Source organism: Dermacentor andersoni, chromosome 1, assembly GCF_023375885.2.
Source record: "Dermacentor andersoni chromosome 1, qqDerAnde1_hic_scaffold, whole genome shotgun sequence".
In the NCBI taxonomy this organism is placed as follows: Eukaryota; Metazoa; Arthropoda; class Arachnida; order Ixodida; family Ixodidae; genus Dermacentor; species Dermacentor andersoni.
This window is the reverse complement of record NC_092814.1, coordinates 166,350,575-166,373,341: the sequence shown is the minus strand read 5'-3', so window position 1 is coordinate 166,373,341 and position 22,767 is coordinate 166,350,575. Positions and strand designations below refer to the sequence as shown.

At 43.3% G+C, this 22,767-nt stretch overlaps 1 protein-coding gene across 4 annotated transcripts in view; it reads right to left on the bottom strand.

Moving 5' to 3' along the window:
* Positions 1–325: 325 nt before the first annotated feature.
* LOC126547074 (cytochrome c oxidase subunit 4 isoform 1, mitochondrial-like) overlaps positions 326–22,767 on the bottom strand; it is a 34,389-nt gene continuing 11,947 nt past the window's right edge. For 3 of the 4 annotated variants that reach the window (XM_050194921.1, XM_050194924.3, XM_050194923.3), the window contains exons 2-4: positions 20,116–20,390; positions 19,357–19,488; positions 9,093–9,314 (exon numbers count right to left, since the gene is read on the bottom strand). In XM_050194921.1, the coding sequence (XP_050050878.1) occupies positions 9,181–9,314; positions 19,357–19,488; positions 20,116–20,390 (541 nt within the window). In that variant the 3' untranslated portion in view covers positions 9,093–9,180. Of the gene's footprint in view, positions 908–9,092; positions 9,315–19,356; positions 19,489–20,115; positions 20,391–22,767 lie in introns of those variants that run through there. The other variant, XM_050194922.1, reaches the window with a different exon arrangement.

The following is a 22,767-nucleotide window of genomic DNA, read 5'->3' as shown; positions in this document are numbered from 1 at the left end:
GGACTTGTTAAACTCACAAAAACTGACTGTAATGTGTGTTTCTATTGGCTAATGCAGCCGCTATGTAGCGTCAACTCATCAAAAAGAAAGAAAAAAACACTCTATGGAAAACTAAACCCTTTGATTCGTCTTTGCCATGTATCCTGTCTGCCGGATTTGCCTCTACAACTATACATATTCTTTACCACAGCATACAAGATGCTTCATGTACAGCAAGTCCTGCGTATAAACATATGTACTGCGGTAGAAGGTCCCACTGTCCTACAACTGCATGCAGAGGCTAAACGTGAGCTCACGTTGAGCCAGAAGCCAGTGCTGCACATAATTTCCAGGTCTATTACTTTATTATGGTGACTGAGAACAATTATTATACAGAACGGTTGACTTACACTACTGCAAAAAGTCTACTAACATTGCGGGGAACCAAACTACTTGAATTTGCAACTTGGGCAGTTTAATTAGTCATTTTCCATGACTTTACTTACTAAATTAAATATTCCCTGAAAATTACACTACTTTTTCAGGTACTAACAATTTCCTCGACTTTTCCCGGTTGCTAGAGATCCTGCGAGACCCCGGTGCTGAGACAATGCTGATTTTTGTCTCTCAAGTTCAGTATAGTTCAGTTCTGGCCAGAGCGATATCAAATAAACCACTCTTCACTTTGTACAGTGCACACACAAGCGGGAAGTGGCGACATGGCCCAAAAAGCAAGAACCCACTACACAAAACTCAGCAGTAAGCGCAGTTTGCGAAGCCCAGCAGTTAATATCAGCTCGTCTCAGTATGATGCTACTCAGCTCATGTGCGCAAATATGCGTGTTTTGCAGCACTTTGTCATAAATTCATGTCAGCGCTGCATGGTTTCCACTGCATTTGGAGCCTACGATGAGTGGTGGCCATATACCTGCAAATGTAAACAAATGCGCCACTCTGGTAAATCGTTATTCACACAGTGCAAACAGTTGTGGCACCATCTGTTGCACAATCAGAAATTTGTGGCACTTCGCCTCCGAGATCGGACACACCTGGCTTGCTGCAGGTGCCATAAAACCTCCAAGGCCATGTCCAGCAAATACAGCCACTGCTTTTAGGACTAGTGGACAAAGAACCTGAGAACAGATCTCGGAAACTCCGCCCAGCTGTCACTAATAATTTGCAGTTGAAGCATCATGACTTAAATCTAAAGCATATACAAGTATCTGTTGGGAACAATAGCATGAACACAGTGTAGGACAAAGACTTCATAGATACAAAGCGAGTGGCTGTCACCTTGAAGGTGCCGCCATGTTTCCGACGCCACACCGTCATGTATGGTCATGTTGCATTGAGACAACAAAATCACCCAACTGACTGCCCACAAGTCCGTTCCCATCAATTCAGCCGTCGGCAATCAGTCTACAGGCTGTTGGCAGTGGCCAGGGGAACTGGCACTACAGCGACAGCTGTCGCAGGAAGTCTGCAGACCAAAATAGCTGCTGTGTCCGTTTAGCGTGACTGGGCCTTTAGAGACAGACAGATAGAAACCAGAAAGTTTGTGAAGTATCCTAAGAATGCTAGTCGCATGAAGACATGTCTGATGGTGAGATTGAACAAGCGTCCTCCAGAATAAGAGCCCCATGCTCTCTCTACCCATTAGGCCACTGACACATGCATACTTGTCATGCCAATATCAACTACTGCTTTTGAGATTAATATAGCAGTGTATGCATCAGGCACACAGCAACAATTAAAAAAATTAAGCGAGAGCACGTACATGCATACCAGTTTTCATTAGGTCACAGACGCACAAACGTAATGCGAGATAATTTTCACATGCGTCATGTCTTATGTAGCGTAATGACAAGGTGCTAATGAAAGCAAAATCACGCGTTTTCTCCCAACCCTCTCTCATCTTACCTAGCGCTTTTAGACGCTATGCAACACTGCATGCCCTTCAGGCTTCGCCTACTTTCCCCAGACTTTTTTGTGGGGCATCTACCACTTTGCAAATATGCGACAATGTACCACCTTTGGGATCGCCCCATGTCATAACTGAATAGATTTTAATGTTTCTTCATCAGAGTACGATCAATCGGTCACGCGATCACTGTTGCCTTGCTGCTCGTCCCACACACTCACGTCACGAACACCACTGCTCCCCTCACACAAACATGTTGGTCCATATGGTAACACTTTAACCCCAAACAATTCTGGGGTTTAGCAAAGCATTTTGCTACATGCAAAATGCTTTGCATGTATGCTGTATATATAGGAATTTCCTCACGAAAAGTTCAGTAGTACAGCAGACTAATCGCGGCAAATTTGGCAAAGAAATTAAATTAAATGTGCAGCCCTGGTGTGTCACACAACAGAGTCATAAACACTATGAATAACACATTATAAAAAACAAATGCATAAGATATTTCAGAAAGGCCAAACATGTGCGTAACCTCATTAAGAAACAAAAAGACATCACCAATAATTGAAAAAAAGTTTAATAAACCGGCGGAATTAACCCAGCGATAAACATCGGGGTTGCACATTTCAGCTTCGCTGGTTTACCATCTGTACGGGGTGCATGGGCAGTGTGCTTTTTTTTTAATGATTCAATTGTAATATACTATTTCACTATACAAACAGCCAAAGCTTTAGAAAAATTAAAAGGATCGACAATCACCCGAACCCATCGGGACAATTTGGTGTGAATGAAACGACCATGATTTATATGCCATATTTATTCGAATATAGGCCGACAGTTTTTTGTCAAATAATCATATGCCAAACTCTCGGGTCGGCTTAGATTCGAAGATTTTAAAAAACGTGCCAGTTTGTAATTGAAAAAGATAAATATGGTGCATAGCTAGCGCCATCTAGAAAAGTCAGTATCGCAGCTGCTACTAGCCGCGCCAGTAGCCAACCAAGTACGCAAGCGACATCGCCATTTTGAGTTGTGTCGTATCGGTACGGTGGCTAGAAGGGGGCAGTGTGACGGGCGGCGTATCTGCGCTGTGCGAAATAGAGGCGCGATGACCGATGGAATTTCCTAGCGCCACTAAGGGCGCTGAAGCGCGCTGGTGTGCAGGGACAAGCCGCGGCAAGGCCCTTGCCAGTGTAGCGCCAGCGAAGTCAGCCGGACAAGCGTAGGCTTGTAGACAACGCTTCATTGCACGGCGGTCATGATCACTTCGAAGCTGGGAAATGATGCACATGTGCCACTGGTTATTTTGAGGTGCGTAGTGCACGATATTGTGCTGTTCCTGTGTTATGTAATAGATAATGCGGTGTGCACTAATTGCATCGAAAGCGGGAATATGTTTTGTATAGTTTAGTTTGGTGGAAAAATTTCTTGCCAACGTTCTGATAGTGGCTTCGCAGTCACCAAAGAAGCAGCTGAGTGCAACAGCACGTTCACGAAAAATTTGACAGGGAAGGTGTATTGTACCCTGGAGCTCATTAAAGTGCTAGAGGTGGCCTTCACTTTCTTTTTTTTTTCCAACAAAGAAGCTTTATGCTATCAGTGCGCATGATTTTATGAAGTTCTTAAACAGTTTAACACTGCCCCAAGTAGGATGCGAGCTCTATCACAAAGCGCTCACTGCAAAAACTATCTAGTTTGTGGTGTTAAGTAGGCTGCATTTTTTCGCAAAATCTTTCAACAAGGACAAGGCTCTTCAAAGGGAGCACCAGAAACATTTGATGTTAAGGAGAGTGAAGTAAAGCCTACTGCTAAGCTCGTTCTGATGTGTGCAAGTGGATTATTGTACTATGTAATAAAGTGTTTCCTCTTGTCTTGTAGACCTGTATAACAAAAGCAGTGATGAAAAATATTTAGTGCTTGTTGAGGTTCGCCAAAGTGCCCACATATGTACCATTTTTTTTTTACAATGTTAAATATTGTCAAAGGCCATGTTGCTAACGCATGCGGACATAGAGTGAACTGAACGACGTGGCGATGTCATTTCCAGGTTCGATGCATGTAGCCCCAGCATATTTTTTGTCTTTGTGCACAATTTTCTCTGCAACCAATGACTACATTTGCGGCAGATGAGCGAATGAAAAAACGATGAAAGGCGGCGTTTTGGGCTGTTTGTGTTCATGGTCCATGTTCACTTGCGCTAACACTAAGCCTTCTAGTAAAAACCAACTTGTCCAGAGTAGCCTTCAAATGTGATCTTCCTCGACTTTTAATTTGCATGGCTAAACATTTGCTGTGTGTTCCGGTGTTGCAAATAATGCATCTTTCCATTCTCTGCTGTCCGAATAAGTGTCTCCCTTCTTAATAATGCATCTCTGAGCTGCAAACGCTTCATGACGTTTGCACCGTGCATTACATTAATGTTGAATTCCAATGGCGGAGTCGGAGCAGCCGACGGACTCCGCGAGCGAGCACTCGACTCTGGCGCAGAGCAACGCCTCCAGATCCGTGAGTGGAACACAACCTGCGTCGCGGGAGCAAGACGGAAGCGGAAGTTCTATCGCCGTGCTACCCAGGATACCTCGCGCTTTGTCATTTCCTTCCACTGTTTGCTCCCAGCGCCGCCGCACCGGTCACTTGTCTCTTCAACGTCGTTCACATGTTTTTTTAAAAGTGCGGAATGGATATCTCGCCAAGCTTGCAGCAGCTTTTGCTTCCTCGCGAGTCGTGACCGGTGGCGCCTCCCAGCAGACAAACGTGGCAAAGGAAATATGTCATGCAGAGTTCCGGTCCACTCCGCCAATTTTGGCGGAGCACCTTTTTCTGCTCCACGGAGTGACTCCCGCTCTGAATCCCCTCCGACTCTCTCATTGGAACACCTTACTCCCGCCCTCACTCTGTCATTGGAACAAACTTGCTCCGAAACGAGCAGAAAAACTTGCTCAGACTCCGCCATTGGAATTCAACATAAAAATTCAAACGCAACGCAAAGTGAACGCAAAACACGCGCTAGTTGCTGTGTGCCGCCCCCTTCAAAAGCCGCAAAAGCTGCACATCAGCTGCAAGTAGTGCCATCTACAGCTTTCATTGCTCCTCTGTGCGCCCCACTGGCTCCTGCCCGTCACACTGCACCCTTCTAGCCACCATAGTATCGGCGTGGCGTTATCGCAATGGCATTGAACAGGCGATGCCACTACAGTGTTGCTTTCAAACAAAAAGTTGTGCTAGCCGCAGAGGCATCGTCAAACGTTCAAGCCGGGCAGGGCTTTGGCATCGACGAGAAAAATGTCTGTCACTGGAGGCGGCAAGGGGAGACGCTTTTTGCATGTGCCGCAACAAGGAGATGACAGCGATAAGGAGATAATCACGCGATAACAGAGAGGAGCTGTTCAAAGATCACGCCGCATTTCAACGCGTACAAGCCGTGCCGCACTGTCTGCACATGCGTGGGCGCGCGGACGTGAGCTTGCGCACATCCGCAACCATATGAGCATGCGTACGAGGCTAGCAGCGATGACGACGTAGAGTGAGCTTGGCATGTTCATATTAAATAAATGCCATTTTCATTTTGTGAATGCTGTCCTCACATTTTTGTTTGGCTTACATTCCAGGCAAGTTTTTTTATTTCCTCGGGCTTCGAACATTCAGGGGTCGGCTTAGAATTGGGGCCGGCCTAGATTTGGGCAAATACGGTAGATAGAATCAAACGTGGTTTAAATAGAAACGATAATTTTCAATTAGCAGAGAGAGTAATGAAAAAATGGTAGGTCACGACACTCAAAGGTGAAACTTCCACATTATAATAGTCCCACAACGTCCACAGACGATGCACGTCTGTGGTAGATGGTTAAGTACACAATATTTCTTTAAAATTGCATTTATTAGACTTTAGAGGCATTTGCATTTTTTTCCGTGTGTACTACGATGTAAAGACAGTTTCCACTCACAAGTGGCACTGCCTTTGCGGCAACAAGTGTAACAGCAGAATAGTGGCATCCCTCATTGCATCACATCACACACAAGTGCTTTTATGTGCGTGAGAGTTTGACAGTGAATACCCAGTCTCTCATGGAGTCCTTGTGAGAACGAAATGCAGTGGACCCATCGGGCCTGTAAATGGGTGTTAGCATTCAGGGGAGCACTATACTCCGTTCCATACATAGCAGCCAACACTGTGGACGCTAGAGAGACTTCTTGCGATGGCTTTGTTTGCATTTGGATATAGTTCAACATTTTTTTTTTTTTACCGCAATTGTGCGCAACTTTTTTTTTTATACATAGGCTCAGAATTAATAATTATTGGATTTTACGTGCAAAACCACTTTCTAATTATGAGGCACGCTATAGTGGAGGACTCCGGAAATTTCGACCACCTGGGGTTCTTTAACGTGCACCTAAATCTAAGTACACGGGTGTTTTCGCATTTCGCCCCCATCAAAATGCGGCCGCCGTGGCCGGGATTCGATCCCGCGACCTCATGCTCAGCAGCCCAACACCATAGCCACTGAGCAACCACGGCAGGTAGGCTGAGTATTCAATGAAACAAGTTACATTTCTCAGAAACAAACACATTGTGGTACATGGCTGCTAATGCGTTGTTTTAGATTACATTTTATTTTTGTTCTTTTCAGATTTTTTATTTGAAATCCATTGTAAGGAGCCTCACATGCATGCTCGCACGAGCAAATGCTGTTGGCACACAGCGAAGCATGGACAGAACACGCTGAGTGAAAACTTTTCTTGACCAAAGCGTAGCTTCCACAGCGTTGACTGCTATGTATGGAACAAAGTATAGTGGCATGTCCTGCCACTTGCTACACATTGAGACGAACAGGAAAAGACAATGGGAAGAGGCTGTCGGTTGCTCCCTGCTGCCTCTTGCTCATGCCTGCTCTGTGTACTTTTGAGCCTTAAACTATGTCCTGCCATCCAAGCATCATGACTTGCTTCTAAACTCAAATGTGAGCATGTGGCTATGTGGCAACACACTGAACTGTGAATCAACACACTGAATCACAAGTAGAAGCATGGTCTCATTTTTGAAAACTTGATTAAAAACAACTTAGCTTGACTTGTACAGTATGACCAAAGCAGTTCAACAGCAAGCCACGAAAGCATTAATTAGAAATAATTCAACAGTTTAGGAAGCAGGAACCACATGAACATCGGGTTAATAAACAAGATTAATTTCTTACAGCCATTGCTGCACTCATTTTCCCCTTCCTTCTCATTGTACTTATTTCCAGCATAGAACAAACATGATCGCAACTAAAGATAATTTGTGATAAATGTTCCATGACATTTTCCACCTTACCACAGCAGGATTGGACTCTGGCTGGTAAGTCTTACGTTACACTAGAAGAAACGGGCACCATAAAAAAATTGCTGCAGATCCAACACCTTGTTGGAATTTACACACATCGATGCTGTTTAAATGCATAAAGAGTGCTGAAACCTGTGTTATTTTCTGTGAAATTGTAATGTCAGTGCATGATCATAGTGAAAGTCCTCATCCAAACCACATGATCCACAATACAAGCTGTCCAAATGTAGCCCTTTCGCATCTGCTCAGGTGAGCCTTTGCTCTCATGCACCCGTACCATGCAATGAGACATGTGCAGCTACATCTCTAAAAGTTAATTGCATAATTTCTACAAATTAACCGAATTTAAACCACAACAATCGAAATATAAACCATGATCAAATTATTGAGGTTTTACTGTACAAAACATGAGATTGTGGCATAAAAATTATGGGGTTTTATGTGTCAAAACCACGATCTGATAATGAGGCACACCGTAGTGGGGGACTCCGAAAATTTGGACCAGCTTCAGTTCTTTAACGTTCACCTCAATTTAAGTACACGGACGTTTTCGCATTTCGCCCCCACCGAAACGCGGCCACGGTGGCCGCATTTTGATCCCGCAATCTCGTGCTTAGCATCCCGATAACATAGCCACTAAGCAACCACAGCGGGTGATTACGGCCCAATGGTTAAAGCATCGGGCTGCTGTGCTGTGGGGGGCCGAGGTTCAATCTCACCACCAGCACATAATTTAATTTTTTAAGTGTGAGGACAGTAGCCACAGCCACGATCAAGAAAGCTTGAGAGGGTTCGCAAAGAAAGCCTCGCTTTAAAGTTGGTTGTTGGTCCCTAACGTAAATTTGAGCCCCAAAATGTGAGTGGCAGCTTTTGCTACATAATGTAACAGCCAAACATTCAAGATCCTTTCAAGTCATGCTGCAATGTGGGACCTTAGATATTTGCATGAACAAGTCTTTTAGGAAATTCCAATTCTAGTGCATACTGGAGTAGCATAACAAAATCTGGGCAATTACATGATTCTGGCTGTACACTTAAGTGAAAATTCACACATAATGGCAAAGCTGTTCTCCAATCCTTACAATATAGCCACGTGAGCACAGGACCATTACACGAAGTAGTTTCACATGTTCACAATTCAAGTAACAGAAGGCTCTAATGAGCAGAACTATGCCTCTCCCCACCCAATGTTTTAATGTGCTTAAAAGTTGTAAGGCACCTCAGATTGAAGCACTTCTGATGACCCAACAGTTAGCTTTAATTTGTAAACAATTTATTTATTTACAAAATTACGCAGACTCTAAAAAGTCGAAGCAGGGAACTTCTAATACAGTGACTTGCTACTGAACAGTTCCATGTATCAAATCACCCTCCTAAATATTAACACCCCAACCACCTTTGAAATAACTATTTAACCAAACACTTGATTCAGCGGTATCCCAGCATGCCTTACAACTTTATTTGTAAGTGTTACAGCACAATATAAACATAAAAAAACCAAGGCAGATTTATAAACCAGACAGGGCACTTACATGTGCTGGAACACTGCTACAAAGAATGAATCGCCAACTAGCCCGCCAGCAAACATTGAAACCCTGCAACCTTCTAATACACATTGGTCATTATGTGAATGACTGATCTACTAAATTACAGATGATAGGAATACATATGTAATAAACAACTGCTATGCACACAGACACAATGGGTTTCATTTGGCTCAATTGAAACATGACATTTTACTGTGTGGAGCTGTTGAGGGTACTTGAATAATCAGTCCACACACACATTGTAATGCATGAAAGCTGAAACAAGCAGAGAAGGCATGATGTTCAATGTGAGCTGTATGGTAACACTAGCAAGTAGTAGACAACATTTGACTTGGGTGTATACTTTATTGCAGAAAAAGTGAAGACCTAAAAACCTACTTCTGGTGCCTTTGTGTGGTGCACTGAAGAAGTCTTCACTTCCACCTGTTGTTTTCATAGTCCCACTTCGAGGCAATGCCCTCAACGGGATTGACCCTAAGGTCAATCATCCTCTGCAGCTGAGCTTGTCTGGCTTCCAGGGTGGTCGATTGTGGCAATGGCCCAAAAACTGTAACAGAAGATATAGCTAGGAATGAACACAAATGTCCTTTATACACAGAGAGAAGAAACATTTATTAATGCTGCACACTAGCCCCAAGCAAAGTTCATAGAAGGTATTTCCTTCCAATCAAGAAAAGTATGGACCATGCAATTAACAAGCATAGCCTACAACTGAGAAAAGTTACCTCATGCCATCTCAAATTTCAGGCTGCAAAGAAAATTTCATGCAATAATTTCAGCTTTTGCAGAACACACAATGTTTTTTCACTGTGATATGCTGCATTTTTTTTTAGAAGCAACTAATGCATCCCATGCAGAAAGCTAGACAACTATGTTTTGCCACATATAGCTGTGAAAATAAAAATAGGCAAACTAGTTTGCAGGCTTAAAGGACCAACTTATTCCTGCATGTCAATCACAAGAACACTATTATAAGAGCAGCAACCTAAGGTGTACACTAACTACACCTTGCCAAATTCACTAGAGCGCTAGTGTGGAAAGGGCTTAAAAATTTCTGGGCTAAGTGAAGCTGATGTTTATTTGCTAAACTGAAATTTCCTAAAGCTGATTTCATAGCTTTACAATACAACTAGCCCATGAAGAAATAACACAATATTGTGGTCATGCAGTAAAATTGAACCCTTTACCCCTTCCATGGCAAGGACAAGCTGCAACTCATCCATGGATTTCTTTCTCTACTGGCTGCCACACATGAATGGCAGTTTTATAATTTTCGTGTGAATGCTGCACTACTAGATGGCACCAGCTTCCCAGAAACTGATTTTTGTGGGCGCAGTTGGTGGAAACAGTCTAGTTCCCTTGGATTTTAAAAAGGCGGCAGGGAGTTGGGAGGCCCCAGCAATGACTGCCACCATTTGTCAATGCTGGAATGGTAGTGTTCTGCAAATTTGTTCATCTCAAGTAAACAATTGGACCGCTCTAGTGAGTTGCGCCACCGTTGAATGACAGGAAGTTTTTGAGTCTGTGGCAGCTGTTCTCACATGGACAAAGCGCAATGAAAATACTGTCACCAGCACCTCTGCAATTTCTTTCCCTCAGAGCACCAAGAATGACGCATCACATGGCAGACAACAAAAATAAGTTTCACTTCCGAAATGTCAAGCTTCATTAGAGTGTTTCTGTGGGCATGCCTATCTGCAGCTTAATCCTTTCAGGGTAGATTTTTTTCGCCATTCACAACTACCCAGGGTAGATTTCAGAGGGACCTATATAGAAAAAAATTTACCGTAATTTTTCTAGGGTGACCGTAAAGCAAGAAAAAATGTTCTGCGTTTCAAATTATAAGAATTAAAAATTTTATGCATTCTTATACACATAGTTCAAGGCTTTGAAAATGCACACACGAGAATATTTCGCAAAACTCAAATGTCCCTGCTCTTACACTAATATGTACATACATAGCGTAATCGAACTGCGCAGGTGCATTTAAGAAAACTGTGTGGCTGTGTGCCCATCAAGAAAGCAAAACATGTGACAAACTTCCGCTAATCTTGATCTTATCGCCAACCAGAGGCAATTAGTTTTGAAGAGTCTCCAAAAAAAAAGAAACAACGGTAAGCATGCACGGCGGCATCCTTCCTATGCACACCCCTGTGAGCACTAAACGAGCGAGAAACAAGCGGTCGCCCTTTGAGTGATTAGTAACGAGATAGCCATCAGTTTTGCAAGCGCAAGAAGCCGAAACCGCCCGCGGTAGTATATAGACGCGCTGGAGCAAACAAACTAGCTCTAAAACAAACCATGCAACGAAAACAGAGAGGAAGGTGCAAGAAAAAAATACAGTGTATTCCCACATAGTGGGAGTACATGCCAGGAAAGAAAAAGGAAATTTCCGCGCTTTTTAAGCGTACAGAGGGTGCCGTAAATATATGGCATCGATCATTTTGGACTTGTTTGCATCGCCGTATATTTACATCATCGACCCTGAAAGGGTTAATAACATTGAGACGTTGTACAACAGCAACATACAAGATAAAAATGACCTGCTGATATTGCAGTAACAAAAGCTGTTCACAATAAATCGGCCATTAAAAATTTGTGATATTCTTGTGTTTCTGAAAAAAAAAAAAAAAAAACTAAATAACGTTGGCATGAAAAGGATTAATGGAAACTGAGTTGGAAAGGCAGAATGGCCTTTGATATATAGATCGCAACGCTAACCCTAAAAGGCCGCACCACCTGGCTAGCCATGCGACTGCAGAGCGCCTCACATGCTTCAAAGCGCTTGTGGTGCGTTTTTATTCTGAATTTAGAAATGGATGCAGCTTGGAAGCAAACAAGCCCATATGGTTATGAACTCTGCCACCATCATGGCATTTGTACTGTGAATCCTGTATGAACATGCCCGCCACGTGTCTGATACAAGTCATACATTGGCAGCGAGTCGACCAGGCAGGTGCTGTTAGACTTAAAAGTGGCTTTCAGCTTGCAGAACATTCAAGTCCATGTGGGAATGGACTGAGCACGAATGAACTGCATTCAGTGCAGACAGCAATGAATGCGTGCACCACTGCCACGATGGTCCTTCCAGGAATGTGAAACATCTTTTCAAGTGGGGATTCATTCTGGCTCCAAGTGTAACACTAAAATGCTGTTTGCAGAAACTCCCAGTCTAAAAGGCAAACCCAGTGGCACAGCTAGCATCTCCAGTTCAGCATCATTCCCTGGAGTCACTCAGAGAAAAGATCAAGTGTCAGTCACACTTTTTTGTGGAACAGGTACTGGACTGGGAGGCCTTTCGTGGTCATGAAGCAGCGTGGCAATCTGCTCATCTTAATGACGAACAGCTGCGGTGTAGATGAGACACCCAAATTTTCAGCGATAAAAGACGCACACTTTGGCCAGGTTAACAAAACTGTTCCGATATGTCTATTCTAAATCCACCATTAGCCCTCAGTGGTAGGTCAAAATTGATCGAGTCCCACCCAATGGGCGGGAGCGGAGACATTTTGACCTGTCATGGATGGCTAATGGCGAATTTGGAATAAAAACAGATTGAAATAGTTTTATGCTATCCTGGGGCCCTATAACTTAGAAATATTCCAATCTGTTTTTACTCCAAATCGGCCATTAGCCCCCCTGATAGGTCAGAATGGTTCAGGTCCAGCCCATATGGGCGGGCGTCACACCGATAAGGGCAGAGCCCCAGCCATTTTGACCCATCAATGAGGGCCAATGGCCAATTTAGAATGAAAAGAGATTGAAATAGCTTTACGTTATACCGGCCCTGGCCCTTATTCATCGTCCCTTCATATTGGTATTGGTACTGCCTTTCAGATTCAATGTCTTGTTTGACAGCATCTGCCAAAACAGTGCCGTTTCATCAGTGGTACATATTTCAGATGGTGAAAGAAGCAGTCACTGGCTCACTAGGAGAAGTGCACTTGCCGAGGCACAGCTCCAACATATCAAATGTGGCAGTAAATGGGAGTTCAACGTACACGTAGTGCGGCACTATACTTTTGCATGGGATTTCCAAGGGGATGTTACAACTGTTCAATATGTCCAGGAACGGGAGTTCAACACACGTATAGTACAGCATGTGATTTACAAGGGGTGTTATGACTGTTCAATATATATACTATATATAGTATAACTTCATTCATACGTTTTGGGAAAAAAACTCAAGAATAACCGTACTAACCGGGAAAACATACGACTGGAAGTCACAAAAAATTTGAGACTCAAGTGTAGTTGAGATCTAGATAATGCGAAGCGTGCGAATCAACACAGACGTGCACTGAACTGGTGGGGCATGAGACACCAATGCGCTTAAGCAAACCGAGACCAAGACGCAAGTTGTTTTCATATTGCACAGACTTAAGATAGCCACCAAGCAAACCAAAATGAAATCAAGCTGGTGGGGGATACCAGACTATGCGCATGCTGCCAGAGCGAAACTTGGCACTCCGAGCTACCTGCAACAGCGAGCGACAGCACGTTTGGGTTATCGCTTTTTATACGCCCCACGCACTGTGAAACAGATGGGGAAAGTGCTTATCTCAATAGGGTTGGCAGCGATAGCCATTAATGCAGCGTGCAACAACTCGAGAGATTTTCTGATACTTCGATTTGAAAACCGAGTAATGTACTGGCGTTTTCCCAAGAGACTGGCAGTCGAGTATTGCAGGGAAGCTGCTCTATTCTCTATCACGCACCTTATTTTTACATGGGATCTAGCAGCCAGAAAACTTATACGATCGCATTTTGGCAATGTACTAAACATTGGTGCCAAAAGATAAGTGTTTTCTCGGAAAGTATGAACCAGTAAAAAAGATGCGCAACCGTATTGGCTCATTTCTTGTGTTCTCAATCGTGAATGTTGTCACCGGGAAATTGTATGTAATGGGATCGTATTAACGAGGTTCTACTGTACAATAATTCTATATGTCTGGGTTTCAGATGTAGCCGGGGTCAACTGTAATGCCATCATATGTCAAGACTAATTACACCTTTGAAGGTGCCAATAGCTTGCATACTATATAAATGCCAAGCTAAAGATGCATTTCATAAACAAGCAATGTTTTCGCTCAGCCTAAAATGTGAATAAGATTTACAATTGGCTAAATCTGCAAGCATAGGTCAACATACTCACCAATGAGCACACTAATTTATACTCACTCCACACCTATTTCAGACGTGGGATATAGTGTCAGCAAGTGACAAAAGGTGTGACTGAATGTAAATATGAAGAGAATGAGTGCGTGCGAGTGGATGTTAGTACAAATTAGACTAAGTGCTGAGGAGTGTGAAGAACATGAATATGAGCCTAGGCAGGTGCCTGTAAGCATGAATGAAAGAGTATGAATGCGAGCGAGTGGCGGCGAGTATAGTATACAAGTTTGGGTAGGAGCGTGAGCGAGTACAAGTTAGAGTGAGCAAATAGCCCGAAAACATTTGTGCATGTGTACGAGCGAATATCCTCTTACCGCACGTGCCGACCTTTGTCTGCAAGTCAAGTACATACACTAAGCCTGAAACAGTTTAAAACTAAATTCAGGGTGTCTACCAAGTTGACATTTCCAAATTCCCCCGAGTTTTCCAGGTTTTCCCAGAGTACCTTTGTGAAATTCCCTGAGTGATGCAGAACTATGTTTAATGTCAAGGCGGGCTGAAACCATATCGCCCGATGCTGTCACTCTCTAGTAAGCACTGAACAAAATTTTAAAAAACGACTTAATCTAATCTGAATACCAAGGAGTAGTGTTTGTGTTATTCAAAAAGAGAATAGAAGGGAGGGGTTAGTAAAATGCACAGCAAATAAAGTGTCTTCGAAAAAATTGCAAATCGAGTGGGACATTCTCAAATGTGAATAAAAAGGAGATGCATACAGAAGCAAAGATTTTCAAATATGAGTTATTTCTATCAACTCATAGCAAGCTCAGTGGTATGAGGCCCGAACTTTGTCACAATTTAGATTCTTTCTCAACAGCTTGTAAGTCAACCTCAACTGTCCTGACGTATTCTCAGCTCGCGCACGACGCCTCAGGGTTGTGTTTCACTGCTTTAAAGAGCTTATTTTGGTTTGGATGAGGGACACCTGCATCTCAGCATCAGCTAACAGTGTTTTTTGAGCTCAGGCTCCTTCAAAACAGCGGCAGCACGCTTCCTTTCCCGTTCATTCCTCAATGCGTAGGTCCTTTCTGTTCTTGTCCTCCTTCCGCTACTTGTTCGCCCCATGGACCATTCGAAGCAACTTCTTGGTCAGTTGCACAGTCCACATCCAATTTTTCGAACTCCCTAGGGGCCACAAAAATGTCCGAAAAATCGGCCAGTTGAAAAACAATAAATGCATGTCATTTACAGCCCTTAAGGGCTCAAACCGCCACAAGCACATTCGAAAACGCTCTGAAAGCCTGTTGGTACACATATTAGGCATATCGGTGCTCGTAGTGTGAAAGGAAATACTGGGTGAACACGTGTATAATTGAGGAATACATACTGTGTCCCGTGGCAATAGCCTCTTCCCAAGCTTGTTATGCTTCACTGCAATACTTGTGTATTGCAGTATGCGGATAATGAATACCTTCTTCCGCAAGCGGGATAGCCAAAAGTGGACGTGGAGGAGCCCGAACGGCGAGACTAGAAATGAAATAGACTTCATACTCTGCGCTAACCCTGGCATCATACAAGATGTGGACGTGCTCGGTAAGGTGCGCTGCAGTGACCACAGGATGGTAAGAACTCGAATTAGCCTAGACTTGAGGAGGGAACGGAAGAAACTGGTACATAAGAAGCCGATCAATGAGTTAGCGGTAAGAGGGAAAATAGAGGAATTCGAGATCAAGCTACAGAACAGGTATTCGGCTTTAACTCAGGAAGAGGACCTTAGTGTTGAAGCAATGAACGACAATCTTGTGGGCATCATTAAGGAGTGTGCAATAGAAGTCGGCGGTTACTCTGTTAGACAGGATACCAGTAAGCTATCGCAGGAGACGAAAGATCTGATCAAGAAACGCCAATGTATGAAAGCCTCTAACCCTACAGCTAGAACAGAACTGGCAGAACTTTCGAAGTTAATCAACAAGCGTAAGACAGCTGACATAGGGAAGTATAATATGAATAGAATCGAACATGCTCTCAGGAACGGAGCAAGCCTAAAAGCAGAGAAGAAGAAACTAGGAATTGGCAAGAATCAGATGTATGCGTTAAGAGACAAAGCCGGCAATATCATTACTAATATGGATGAGATAGTTCAAGTGGCTGAGGAGTTCTATAGAGATTTATACAGTACGAGTGGAACCCACGATGATAATGGAAGAGAGAATAGTCTAGAGGAATTCGAAATCCCACAAGTAACGCCTGAAGAAGTATGGAAAGCCTTGGGAGCTATGCAAAGGGGGAAGGCAGCTGGGGAGGATCAGGTAACAGCAGATTTGTTGAAGGACGGTGGGCAGATTGTTCTAGAAAAACTGGCCACCCCGTATACACAATGCCTCATGACCTCGAGCGTACCGGAATCTTGGAAGAACGCTAACATAATCCTAATCCATAAGAAAGGGGACGCCAAAGACTTGAAAAATTATAGACCGATCAGCTTACTGTCCGTTGCCTACAAAGTATTTACTAAGGTAATTGCAAATAGAATCAGGAACACCTTAGACTTCCGTCAACCAAAGGACCAGGCAGGATTCCGTAAAGGCTACTCAACAATAGATCATATTCACACTATCAATCAGGTGATAGAGAAATGTGCGGAATATAACCAACCATTATATATAGCTTTCATTGATTATGAGAAAGCGATTGATTCAGTCGAAACCTCAGCAGTCATGGAGGCATTGCGGAATCAGGGTGTAGACGAGCCGTACGTAAAAATACTGAAAGATATCTATAGCGGCTCCACAGCCACTGTAGTCCTCCATAAAGAAAGCAACAAAATCCCTATAAAGAAAGGCGTCAGGCAGGGAGATACGATCTCTCCAATGCTATTCACAGCATGTTTACAGGAGGTATTCAGAGACCTGGATTGGGAAGAATTGGGGATAAGAGTAAATGGAGAATACCTTAGTAACTTGCGCTTCGCTGATGATATTGCCTTGCTTAGTAACTCAGGAGACCAACTGCAATGCATGCTCACTGACCTGGAGAGGCAGAGCAGAAGGGTGGGACTAAAAATTAATCTGCAGAAAACTAAAGTAATGTTTAACAGTCTCGGAAGGGAACAGCAGTTTACGATAGGTAGCGAGGCACTGGAAGTGGTAAGGGAATACATCTACTTAGGACAGGTAGTGACTGCTGATCCGGATCATGAGAGTGAAATAATCAGAAGAATAAGAATGGGCTGGGGTGCGTTTGGCAGGCATTCTGAGATCATGAACAGCAGGTTGCCATTATCCCTCAAGAGAAAAGTTTATAACAGCTGTGTCTTACCAGTACTCACATACGGGGCAGAAACCTGGAGGCTTACGAAAAGGTTATTCAAAAGAGTAGCGCAAAGTAGCAGGGACAATGACAAAGAATACGACAGGACGAGCGCTAGCGCTCGTCCTGTCGTATTCTCTGTCATTGTCCCTGCTACTTTGCGCTACTCTTTTGAATAATCATGACACACCAACTAGCCCAGCTTTCTGCTTTGATCGCTTTGATTACGAAAAGGGTTCTACTTAAATTAAGGACGACGCAACGAGCTATGGAAAGAAGAATGATAGGTGTAACATTAAGGGATAAGAAAAGAGCAGATTGGGTGAGGGAACAAACGCGCGTTAATGACATCTTAGTTGAAATCAAGAAAAAGAAATGGGCATGGGCAGGACATGTAATGAGGAGGGAAGATAACCGATGGTCATTAAGGGTTACGGACTGGATTCCGAGGGAAGGGAAGCGTAGCAGGGGGCGACAGAAAGTTAGGTGGGCAGATGAGATTAGGAAGTTTGGAGGGTCAACATGGCCACAATTAGTACATGACCGGGGCAGTTGGAGAAGTATGGGAGAGGCCTTTGCCCTGCAGTGGGCGTAACCAGGCTGATGATGATGATGAACGTTTCTGTACAGAGGTGAAGCTGACTTTCGCGAACCGGCATTATGCAACGCACCGTGCTTTCCAAGCTTCTAAGCCAATCGCGAGGACCACAAAAGCGGAGTCCGTGCCATTGCTGATAGCAGCGAATTCTTTCAATAAAAAACACGGCACCCAACGGCAAGAAGCTTCATAGCAAACGTCAAAGCAGCTAGGCCTAGCGCTGCCGCAGTGGTGGCTACGGCTGCCAGCGGATCTGCGTGCGAGAGCGCTGGTTCGAGGCGGCGAGGTAACCGAAATGGCAGCGGTGGTAGCTTTGATTAATGCTGTTTCGGACCTGCGGTCACGGCAAAACATCCGGAAAATCGGACGGCGAAGAGTTCTTGCGTCCAAAATTTCAGACGTTCTAACACACTGACTCTATGGGGTACGTGATGGTGCCGCGAAGCCATCCAAATTATCGGGAATCCGGAAAGTCGGTCGTTGACCGTACACTGGCAACTCCTAGCCGATGACAGGGCATCCGACAATTCATTGCAATTCCTGTCTGTTACTCGAGGCAGCATTACTGCGACTTTCGACCCTTTCAATAAAATTACAGCTAATTTTCCCTGATAGAGGCACAAATTCCCTGAGTTTTCTCTGAGTTCTTCCAGACTACTCAAGATCCCCGAGAATTCCCGGTTTTCTCGGTTGGTAGACACCCTGAAATTGCCTAATATGCAGTAAGAGTGCAAGATGCTCTGTAGGAAAAGGAAGTGAACAAAGCCCATGTCCTAAGCTGCCTAATGCCATTTCCCCGTTTTAAATAAGCTACATTTGGCAACAGCCCAGTTGCACAGCACAAGATTTAATTAGTTCCGACTAGTTAGCATGATAAACTTGTACCACATAAGGCCAATTTAACGCCAATACAAATGCCAGTTCCAAGATTTTCAAATATAATCCAAGATAATGCAATGTCCCAGTGTCACTTCAGGGGGATGACACTGGCATTGAAACCATTTTTTTTTTCTTTTTATTACTGTTAATTGAACTTGACATTCCTGCTAATGTTTTTGCACCTGTCTGAAATAGTATAGTAAATAGTTTTGGCGAAGGTCAATTAGTTCCAAGATTAGTTCCCCTGTTTGAGGCCATATAAAGCACCACAAAAATAGGCTTCTAAGGCAAGGTTAGGTAGCCTAAGGAGTAAGGAGTGAAATTTTGAAGCATCTTTTCATTAACGCTTTCACAGCCCACCAAATTTAAGCATTCAATATGTGGCAGAAAATGTAGCAAATGAGTAGGGAAAAAAAAAAGTCTGCTTCCATTATTTTATTCTATAAGAGCTTAGGCCACCCAACCATCCCTTAGAAATACTTATGGCATCTTTTTCTGTGGCCTCAAACAATGGAATTGAAATGTTAAATATCTCAAAAACTTACTGACCTACACCAAAATTACAAATCTGAAATCAGAGAAAAGTTCGATTAATATTGCTTAAAATAAAAGTTAATAGTAGAGGTCCCCCTTAAATGTACAAATAATACCGTCCTGCACAACAGCAACCTGCCAATTTTGCACTCACCGAACTTCTTGAGGAAAATCCATACCCAGAGGGTGCAACCCAAGAGCAAGCACACATTCCCCAGAATGGGCTTCCATTCATTTCGAGATGCATTCATTTCAGCATAAGTCTGGAAAAAGCTGTATCGATACACTAAGGAAAAAAAATAGAGCAGACAGTCAACACAACATCCACCGCTTCAGAAATTACTCCAAGCCCACCACCAGTTTGCTACTTTGCATTAAATATAATAAAAAAATGACATTCTAGTTTTAAACCCTCAAACACCTGCATTTCCCCCCAAGGATAGCTAAGCAAAATCGCCAGGGCTTTTTCCTACTCTTGACTTAGATGACTGTTTATGCTCTCAATAGTAATAAAACGTGACCAGGAATGCTCCAGTGTCAAACCACACAAATGTTATAAGTATCTTACCACATATACGTAGGTAGGCTTTTTCCTGACAAGCCTAGCTACACAAGTACATTTATGTAGGTTCACAATGAACCATAAAGGTGGCCTCGATTGGCTAAATTCATAATCACATTAACTGGCTAAAAGATATTCCCAGCATTACTTGGACAAGCAAAGTGACAAACAGTGCATGAACTAGCAAAACCAAAAGTGTGATACTTGTGCAACTTATCTCTCACATTTACCTCTCCAAAAAATGACAAAACATGTTTTAAATTTTCCCTCTAACTTTTTTAATTACAACTGTGATGATGATTATATTTTGTACAATTTACATGTAAATGGAAATGTGTCAGACTGACTCACATGCTTTCTTCTCCTCCAGGCTGAGATTTTTCCAATCACCCTTCTCCTTCTCACGCAATTTTTCAATCTCTGGAGAGGGCTCCTTGTAACGGATGGCGGGCATAGGGAAGTCAGGGTTGTCAAGGTAGCTATACTCGCCGTTCATGCCAAAGCCAACCACTTCTCGCTTGCCAATAAGGGCACGGCCATGGTATGCAGCTGCTGGTTGGGCCCGTGCTACTATGGGTGCCAACTTGACTGCACGTTCGCTGATCTGCAGCAGTCTGTTCGCCATGCTGAAAGCCAATTAAACCCCCATCTGTTAATCTCAAAGACTTGGCACCACTAAAGCCAGCAAGCAAGTCACCTACATGCTAACAGCCTGTAACAACAAATCAGAATGCCCAGGAAAAGAGGCACTCTAGAAGCAAAAAGCACTAACATGATGAAAAGTCATGTCATTTACTGCAACAGGGTGGTACTGCAGGTTAAAGGCCAGCAAAGGTTACAAAAAGCAGCCTACCATGCTGGCCACACATTGCACTGAGACAAATAAGAATTTACCATCACATACAATGTGGCATAGAAGCAGAACAGTTTAGTGCAAGCCACAAGATATTCCGCATAATAGACATACACACAAGCGCACACACATATATAGCATATATCCTTTTCTTCTATGCTTGATGCACAAGGTTATGACAAAGAAAACTGAATAGCAATTGCATGTATGTAGGTTCTGCACAACACCTTGCACCTTGAAATGGTCACTGATGCTCTATGAAAGTCAATCATACAAAAGTCAGATGTTCACTGTAGGGCTTAATTACTAACTTACATGGCCACTGATATTCTATATAGGTAGAGTCGAAAGTATCTGTAATACATTAAAACCATCCATTTGACTAAATCAGATTATCTTCTTCAAAGTATTAAAAGTTTACAAGTCGGGGGTTTTCTGTGCTAAAACCACGATTTGATATGAGGCACACTGTGGTGAGGGACTCCAGATTAATTTTGACCACTTAGGGTTCTTTGACATGCAGCCAATGCATGGTGTACCACAAGCGTTTTTGCCTTTCACCCCTACCAAAATACAGCTGGGATTCGATCCCATGCCCTCGGGCTTAGTACCTATAAAGTATTCTAGTGGTGTGTGAATACAGCAGTGTCAGAAAAACTAACGGCTGGGAGTACTCATGCAAACCATTTCCTCTTAGGTCCTTCCAGTGTACCCGACATTACCCTATAAATCATAACCATGAGCAGAAATATTTTCCCCTTTGGCATCATTTTGAGCATAGGATATCACTAGGAACTAAGCCTGATTATCATACCAATGTTTTAGCTCCTATATTGACCAATGAAATTAATTATTTTCACTATGCTGTGCAAACTGCATGTACACTTGCATTTAATAAACCTTTCGTCCTGAGCAGACGGTTCACAAACTTTGTTGCAATTAGTTCCCAAGTTCATCAGCCAGATCTTGGCAACAATCTTATGACCCAACAAATGAGGGGCTCCACATTTGTTACAAGTCATAAAACAAAATATTACACATCTTGAAATGCATAACATTGTCAGGACATGTTTACAAAAATGATGTGGAGAAACTCAGCTACGCCCTGTAGCAATAACTTCTACATTGCCATTTCTGACACTTCAGTGCCTATTCGGGAGGCCTAGCAGCAAACCAATCTCTATGAAGACAGGAAATCATCTTTCCGGAAATTTTTTTTGCTCGCTGTGTTTATTGCAACATATAAAACTTAAACTCTGGGGTTTTACATGCCCAATCAGCAACATAATTATGAGGCACGCCATAGTGAAGGGACAGAGCAATGTCACTGCATTGCTAAGCCTGAGGTGCTTTGCAAAAGTCCTGTGGAAAAGCTCAGCCTCTGGTATTTCTACAACTATGTTTGGCTGCAACTGTCCCATAAAGAATTGTGCACTTCCCTAGCTGTACCAATTAATAACAAAAACATCCAACTAACATATATATTTAAAATTGGTTTGAGTAAGGGAGCTGGGTTTTTATCTGTTTCAAAACCAAACGATTGCAAACTAGTCACTTAATATTCTTGTACATTTAACACTGTCACAATTACTCCCCACAGCTTTAGTGTAGAGTTCTGTTCTCTAATACAATTTTGCTTTAGAAGCCACACATATGAATTTAAGTAATACAGTTTAAACCCGCGACAACGAAATATGTTCGTATCCCTGGCAAACGCCCATCGGGTTCAATATATTTCGTACCTCTTGACAACTCGCTGTACTACACTCCCGCATAAAAGAAATTTGCCGAAACATAACCCCACAGATAACCTACTCACGCAAGGCTAGCAGGCTTCAAAATGTGCTCAAATGCGATTGCTTTGCACTAAAATCGCGTGAAATACCACCATATTACACTTGCGTGGGCGCCTCCATTTTATTGCAATAGCAATTATATGCACACGCCAAGCGAATTTCTGCCGTCGCCATGATGTTCCGTAGTCCAAACACGATAACATTGTCGCCGCGCGCCGTACACTGTATATGCGAGTGAAAGGTTGCGAGGGTCAGCCACCGATGGCAACTTAAATCAGGCGCGCGCAAGGCACGGGGGCGATGGAGGAGGGGGGGTCTACGGCTGCTGCTTACAGTGCGGCCGCCTATCTTGAA